The sequence below is a fragment of the Branchiostoma belcheri genome, unplaced genomic scaffold (assembly GCF_001625305.1).
Source record: "Branchiostoma belcheri isolate BF01 breed outbred unplaced genomic scaffold, Haploidv18h27 scaffold3, whole genome shotgun sequence".
Lineage (NCBI taxonomy): Eukaryota > Metazoa > Chordata > Leptocardii > Amphioxiformes > Branchiostomatidae > Branchiostoma > Branchiostoma belcheri.
The window spans coordinates 7,257,132-7,265,364 of NW_017803909.1; the positions used below are offsets into that span (position 1 = coordinate 7,257,132).

General features: G+C 42.1%; 1 protein-coding gene across 1 annotated transcript in view; it reads left to right on the plus strand.

Moving 5' to 3' along the window:
* The window catches only part of LOC109473418 (aminopeptidase N-like), a 12,401-nt gene that overhangs the window by 2,551 nt on the left and 1,617 nt on the right, over positions 1-8,233 (plus strand). The window contains exons 5-17 of the mRNA XM_019773278.1: positions 388-514; positions 1,728-1,882; positions 2,213-2,326; positions 3,974-4,039; positions 4,401-4,582; positions 4,993-5,078; positions 5,424-5,566; positions 5,815-5,870; positions 6,050-6,200; positions 6,453-6,529; positions 6,700-6,807; positions 7,148-7,315; positions 7,747-7,887. Of these exons, the coding sequence (XP_019628837.1) occupies positions 388-514; positions 1,728-1,882; positions 2,213-2,326; positions 3,974-4,039; positions 4,401-4,582; positions 4,993-5,078; positions 5,424-5,566; positions 5,815-5,870; positions 6,050-6,200; positions 6,453-6,529; positions 6,700-6,807; positions 7,148-7,315; positions 7,747-7,887 (1,574 nt within the window). The remainder of the gene's footprint in view (positions 1-387; positions 515-1,727; positions 1,883-2,212; positions 2,327-3,973; positions 4,040-4,400; positions 4,583-4,992; positions 5,079-5,423; positions 5,567-5,814; positions 5,871-6,049; positions 6,201-6,452; positions 6,530-6,699; positions 6,808-7,147; positions 7,316-7,746; positions 7,888-8,233) is intronic.

Consider the following 8,233-nt stretch of genomic DNA (forward strand, 5'->3'; position numbering starts at 1 on the left):
GGCCGGCCAGAGGTTGTTTGGCACCCGATAGGAGTTTAGCCGGGGTTTCTAATTTCTGCCGCCCCGTACTGAACTCCCATCGGGTGCCAGACAACCTCTGGCCGGCCGGAACCCTCCGAACCCGACCCGTTGAGTATGGTAACCAGGCCACCCTGGACCAAACCTATCGTCTACTGAGACGGAAGGAGGCTGATCATTGTTCTGTGATTCAAGCAAATCCATTGTCATCACTACATTATATTGATCACCTATATGCAGTCTAACTGCGCCTCTAAGTAATCCTGTAACCAAAGGCATGTACATTACATGACTGTATGTATCCGGTGTCTCCACGTGCACCATTACCATTTCTTCTGAAGTGCATATATGCTGTCAAATCATTTCCAGACCAGAGTGTGGGCCCGCCCGGACTACATATCTGCGGGGATGGGGGACTACGCCCTGGACGTCGCTGACAGGATCCTTGCTTACTATGAGGAGTACTTTGACGTCCCTTTTCCTCTTCCAAAGATCGGTAGGGGCCAACTCTACTGCTACATGTATTACCTTCAACCTTACGTTTTGTTAGAAATGTCTAAATCAAAATATTTCAGAGTGGGTGCAGGGGATTTAATTCAAGAAAATAGCTTTCCATTGCGTTCTCCGTCCTTTTAAAGCTTTGTATGCATGTATATTTCACTAGTGTCACAAATTGTATTACCGAAATTGTTATTACCCTCCATGTAAATGGGGGGTATTGTTTTTACTCCGTTTCATGTTTGGTCTGATATCTGAAGATCGGTGAGAAGGAACTGTATGATATTTGGCAGATTGATGGATGGGGCCTTGGAGATTGTGTAGGTTGACTTTGAGCACCTGGTGATTGACCTTGGTACTGCAGTTTAATTTTTTTATTCTATTGTTGGCACGTTATGGTCCGTGTGTGCGATGCTAAGGTAGCATGTAGTTGTGGTTACAATGGTTTACTGATGTAAATTTGGGCCCCCTAGCTGTTTGCTTTGAACCGGAATTGCTATCTCAATGTCAGATTGTTTGCGTTGAATGATCTCAGAACCTGGTGGATGGTTGGCGATCATTTTTGGTATGTGGGTAGACGCTGGTTGTCTTTGTGTTTTAGCGTGCATTAGCAGGTTGTCGTAGATTTGCATTGCTTATTTAAAAGGATTTTCACATTTTCACCCCTATTTCATAATAGGATGGTCTGTTTGACCCCAAATTGGTACAGAGTGTTTTTGTTTATACCTCCAGCTGGCAGGTCAGGCCAATCTATTTTTACCTCTAGACGTCTCTGCAGGAAATATATCTTATCTTTAATCGGTCATTCAGCAGGGAACTGGGTTATCTGTGGTTTGTTAATATGTTGTGCTTGAGAGGTCATTGACCTCAAACAAACCATGGTAACAAGACACTTAACGCCTGCACATGACAGCTTGGGCAACCCCTTCCAATACGAAGTGCCACAACAAAATTCTTAAAGGATAGACATCTATAGACATCTATCATTCTGCTGATAAAAACAAAGTTTGACTCATAATATCTCTATTAAAATACACCAAAAGATTACAAAATAACAAGCTATTTCATGGAGGGACGATGTCTACGACTTCTCCTTGTTTACATTTGTAGATACACTGCCGTACAAATGAATAGAACTTACGACGATCACTTCAGTGAAATACCATAAAACGTTATTAGAGCCCCATGTGAGATTCTTATATCACGTACAGATCACATCTTTATCCCGGACGTTATCTTCGGAGCCATGGAGAACTGGGGCCTGGTCACATATGCCGAGCATCTGTTTCTGTATGACCCAAGTAGGCCGTCTGCATCAGGGAAGAGAGAAACTGCACGGATAGTAGCGCATGAGCTGGCTCACATGGTGACTTTATACCACAGGTTTTTCAAGTAACTAGGGTAGCCATAATGCATTGTAGCACAAACGATACTTTGTCAGCCTTTAGATAGATACACAACTATGACTGAGCACTTGTGCATATCAGATACTATTACTGCACCGTGATTACTGTCTGTATATATCTATATCTATCTGTCTATCACTCTCTCTCTCTCTCTTTATATAGCAAAGAAAGTCTACATTGTATTACGAACTTACTTACGAATAAGATATGTTCATAGAGAACTGTTAATAATTGTCGTTGTTTGTTTTGTACTTGATCAATCGCCACGGTTCTCCGACCATCGTCTCCAGTGGTTTGGTAACTTGGTGACCATGGAATGGTGGGACGGCACGTGGTTGAACGAAGGCTTTGCCAGCTATGTGGAGTTCCTTGGGTACGGCTACGTGGCACCGGACATTGACGTGGTATGTATGAAGCTGCTTGCCTTAACGTAGTCGCGCCGATCTACAGTAATAACAGGCACTAGAAACATAGTTTTTCATACAGTGATGTGGTCCCACGAGCAAAAATATGTTTTCTGTTAGGATTCAGTTAGCAATGGATTTCCAACATAACTGACTTCAATGCAAATGTCATGTCAGAAGAACAAAGACATTCAATTCTAAAACATGTACCTCATACTGGTGTTGATCTGTTAAATCAAGTCATATCAAGTCAAATATCTCATTTGACTTGATATGACTTGATTTATCAGATCGACATCAGCATGAGGTATAGGTTTTAGAATTGAATGTCTTTGTTCTTAAAGTCAGTATTGACCAATTTAACAGAAGTGTGTGCATGTCTTCGCTGATCGCAGATGGAGCAGTTTGCCTACTCCAGGACGCAGGGCGCGACGGTCATGGAGGACGACTCTCTGACTTCATCACATCCAATCTTCCAGCCAGTCAACCACCCTGACGAGATTAGTGAGATCTTTGACAGTATCACTTACAGCAAGGTATGTACTAGCCTCGTATATAATAGCAGGCTCTCGCACTGGGCTGTTTGGGAGCCTTTACAACGAGCTTTTTTTTTCTTTCTGGCATATATATGCATTTCACTTCAACTGGTATTTGTTCCCAGTTTCTTTTGGCAGGCCCAGGCTAAGCGTATTACAAAGACTCCCAAAAAAAGCCCAGTTGTAGAGCCTGCTAATGCTGAGGTCACATTTCCAAACTGGGGCCCGGCCGGACAGTCTAACAGAACGAAAATTTTCATATAAAAGAAAACAAAGCACAAAAAAAGGTGAAAAAAAATAGTGATGGGAACTGTTTGCGTATATTATTGATATAAATTGTTGATTTTTCGTTAATCAAAACAGCCCGGGCGGACCCCGGTTTAGAAATGTGACCTCACCATAAGCAAGCAAGGAGGCCTAGGCGAGATATATTTGCGAAAACTGTGTGCACTACAGTGTGGAAGCATCGTGCAGCTGCAATCCGTCCTTCTATATACTGTGTCCTGTTGCTTATGACCATTCTCAGCTCCTAGACCATTCAATGTATTGGCTGTTGTTGGCGTCTAGACATGTGAATCTGTGTCAGAAATGTTGAGATAATGTGTTTGGATGTCCGCATTCTTTCACAAGTGGCGTTGAGGCCGGAGAATGCACGAGCGGACTCATAATTATTGAATACCATATATCATACTTGAACATTGCATAAGACGACGACAGGGTAAAACAAAGTAAGTCAGATGTATGTAGTAACTAATCATGCAGATTATATTGATCTATTTACTGTAGAACTCTGTTTGCGTCTACAGGGAGCGGCTATCCTGAGAATGCTAAGCAACTTTCTTGGGGAAAGCACCTTCAGAAAGGGCCTAAAGGTAATGTCCGCAGACCAAACAAGATATCAGTTATGTCTTTGGATTTTGAAGAAAAAAAGAAGTTAGCCGACAATTGCGACGACAATTGCAACTTTAGACTGCCATAACCCCTTATAGAAGTATGATCGAAATACAATAAGTTACCTACCCTACAGACTACGTTGTGAAATTAAAATTAAAATCTATTTCATTGTATATCCTACGTTATATAGAAAAACGTACTTTCTTTTTTACTGCAGGCCTACTTGGAAAGGAATGCCTACAGCAACGCGGTTCAGGACGAGCTGTGGGAAGAGTTAACTCTGGTACATATTTACTGTTATTCATTGCATGAATGGACTGCTTAGCTTGTGCCTGTCACCGACGTGGTAGTGTAGTTAGTGCAGTGGTCAGTATATTGTGACCCAAATACCACTAGGTGAACATCGAGAATGTTTAAATTCTTCATAGATAAAAGTGATATAGAAGTGGTTGTGGTATTGCCGACGATGTTGTAGTTTTATGGCATATAGATCAACAGCATCTTGTTTTCGGTCAATAAAACTGCCACTACCTTTCTGCTAAGATTTTGCGGTCTTAGAGATCTTCTCGTAGATATTCTACACTTTGTGACAATGTGTTGTAATGTAAACTTAAGGCTTAACAATCCTAATCATAACCACCCAGGCCGCCAGAGCGGACGGACAGACTGACCTGGACGTGAAGACTGTGATGGACACCTGGACACTACAGATGGGATATCCTGTGGTCAGCCTGACCAGAGACTACGGCCGTGGCACGACTCAGGCCACTCAGCAATACTTTCTACTGGACCCGACGGCCACTGCCAGTGCACCGTCTGACTTTGGGTAAGGCGTAGTTTTACATTCTGTGTCTGTGCCTTGCAAAACCGAAACACAATGATTGTTCTTATCAGGGGAAGTACGCATACCGCTAGTACTTCTTTGTAGATCCTACGGTTACTGTCAGTGTACCATCTTACTTCAACTAACGTATCGATTTACGTATATTCTCTGTCAATCCATTGTAATTGATATCTTGTATCCCGAAGAGGTTTATGGCAATTTAAGCAACAAAAACATTTAATAGACGCACTAAAGCTCTACAAAGCATACATTAGTATCTTCTTAAGATCCAGAGGACTTTTGATGAGATGAAAACCGTACCAAATTCTCTACGCACGAAGCCCCAAGTCGCAAAGAAAAATGTAGATTTAGGATGATATTACTGAGAGTACTTTTGTTTCAACACCTTGCAGCTATAGATGGCACATACCACTCACGTTCACCACCAGAGGGAATTCATTTGATCAGCCGGAGCAGGTCTGGATGCGGCCGGATCAAGGTAAAGATACGGAATATAGTATAGCGTAGCTTAGAACATACGTTTAGAAATGTTCTTATTAGCTCTTATTAGTTAGTTTTATTCAACATTTGGCAGACATAATACCCGTTGTAATCATATGTAGAATCTTCATGGACTGATACCAACTAGTAATCTTATTATTATCTGCCATACATTGTACCTGTTACAATCGTTGTGCAATAAACTTTGACTTATGCTTTGTGTATATTGATTAAAAGATTACATTTTGTGAATAATCGTTTTGAAAGGTAAGCTGGAGCATACATCGTGTATCTAATACATTAAGGATTTTGTCCGTGGGAACCTCACGTCACTTGTCTACAGGTACCAGTTCAGTCAGCTTGCAAGGTGCCGGCAGCGATGACTGGGTACTGGCCAACATCCACCGTGTCGGATACTACAGAGTCAACTACGACCAGACCAACTGGCAACTGCTTATCGACCATCTCAACAGCGACCTCTATGAAGTGTGTTGACTTTTGCAATCATGTAGCTATTCCGCAATTATTAACGACCTCTAATTTTAATCATCAATCGAATATAACACCGATCATCTTTTAAGTCCTTTTCAGACACACTCTAGTGCAGTGCCTGAAAAGAGCATGATACCAACATGTAGATCTCCTTATAATTCATTCGTTGACGTAAAGTTGCAGAAGTGTATCGATTTATCTTTTGTAGCTGTAATCATCAAGATTTCTTACACTTTTCACAGGACATTCCACCAGACAACAGAGGAACACTAATTGACGATGCGTACAATCTTGGGCGGTAAGATAGCAAATTGGGTGACGTTGTCTCTTGTCACATCTGCACAAAAGACCATTGTTTGACTCTAAAAGTATGTTGAGAAATTGCAAAATACCAAAAATTATTTAAAAATTTATTTCCACAAAAGTATGTAATATAAAGATTAGTTTGTCATATGAGTTGCTTTTATACCTGCGTAGTGCTGGACAACTGGACCTGTCCACGGCCCTGGACCTGACGAGGTACTTGGTGCGAGAGCGACACTCCGTTCCGTGGAGCATGGCCAAGGCAGCCATGGACTATGTGGTAACTGTCTTTGGCTCCGTCAGAGACATATACGACAACTGGCAGGTACGTTTCGTAAAATGCTTGGTTCCATTTTGCTTCCAATTTACTGTAGACAGAAATGTACAATTGTGAATGTTCTCATGGCCTCCACATCTTTTCTGACGACGATGAAGATGATGTTGAAATGGAAACAGCTAAACATATAGAAAGCTGTTTTCTAGTAGCTAATTGTTTCCTTCCATCATGACTCCTCACTCTCTCACCAACATTGTAAGAAATAGGTTTCTAGTAGAATGTCCTTTTGTACGTTTTTAGGCCCACATGGTACAACTGATTAGTCCATTCTACAACGAGGTTGGATGGACCCCTCAACAGAGCGATTATAACACCGAGTAAGACACCACTTTTGTTGAACTCATTCCTACATCTATTTTACCAAACATAGATGAATTCACGGGACTATTTTGTATACATGTTCTGATGATATAATGCCTGAACTTAACACCTCCAGAAGAATTTGCTTAAATAATCATAGATGTGTATTCTTGAATTTGATTTGTAGGGCTGGGCAAGTCCTGGCTATATCAACCGCATGTACTTACGGGCAGACGGGCTGTGTAAACAACGCTACAGCGCTGTTCCGGCAGTGGATGAACACAAACAACAACAGGTAACAAACAAACAAAGCCTTTCGTAATGGTAGAAACCAGCTGTGTATGTGTGTGTAAAGATGCATGTGGTGATCAGTGTTCTTAGCATTGTAGGAGAATGAGCCGTACGTATACGTATGATGGGGGCATACATAGTTTGCATGATGCTTCCTGCCTTGTATTAGAATTCAAAACAATGCACAATGCAGGCACTAGGCGTGGCGAGTGGCATTGACCATTACACTATCAGCTAGCTAATAGACTATCTCAGAAGAAGAAGCATATTCTAGATATTAGACTTGTCGTAAGAGTACAAAAACTGGTAAAATGGGTTGACTTTCCTACATGCCTCCTTCACAGCCATATTCTGGAGACCTTCAAGTCCACGGTGTACTGCACTGCCATAGGGTATGGGGGCAGTCGGGAGTGGGACTTCGCCTGGCAGCGGTACCTGGAAGCCGAGCCGTCGGAGCAGAGCCTTCTCCTGTCCGCCATGGCCTGTAGCCGTGATACGGTCATCCTCAGCAGGTTCGGCAAACAGATTACTATATATGAGAGTCTATGTACTAGTATGTCGGTGAACGTTTAGACATACAGGTAACGTTTCCAAAACCATATACAGTTTCTTGACTAACTGCCTTTTTGGCATACGCACTAGTATGTTCATTTAGCAGTACAAGTCTACCATGTGATCCAGGGGATATTATACAGAGATCGCAACATCCATTCTCTTTTCTTTTTTTTTAAGGCTACACAACCACATGACAAAATAAATGCCACCGTCCTTGACATTCAATGACAAGACTGGCGTTTAAGATGCTTCGAAAAATGTTGATTGTGCTCAATTTCTGACCCAATCGTTGGACGAAACCATTGGAAAGACAACCTTTTTGAAGTATTCTAAACGTAACCATTTTGCACATCACAAAAATGACGCGATTAATTTTTTTTACGTGCAGATATCTTGAGAGAAGCAAAGATGCCGCTCTCGTCCGCAGGCAGTCAGCTCCTGACGTCATCAGCTACGTAGGACGGAGTGACGTAGGCAAGTCTCTGGCCTGGAACTTCCTGGTCGACAACTGGGACTTCTACGTGGAGAAGTAAGAAAGGCCGTAAACGGTTTTCAGTGTGAATGTTATTCATCACCAGGGATAGTGTAGTCATTGTAAAATGCACCAGGGACAATATCGCCAGTGTGAATGTTATTCATCACCAGGGACAGTGTTGTCAGTATGAATGTCATTCAGTACCAGGTACAGTGTTGTCAGTGTGAATGTCTTTCAGCACCAGGGACAGTGTAGTCATTGTGATTGTCATTCAGCACCAGGGACAATATAGTCAGTGTGGATGTCATTCAGCACCAGGGACAGTGTTGTCAGTGTGAAAGTCATTCAGCACCAGGTACAGTGTTGTCAGTGTTAATGTCATTCAGCACCAGGGACAGTG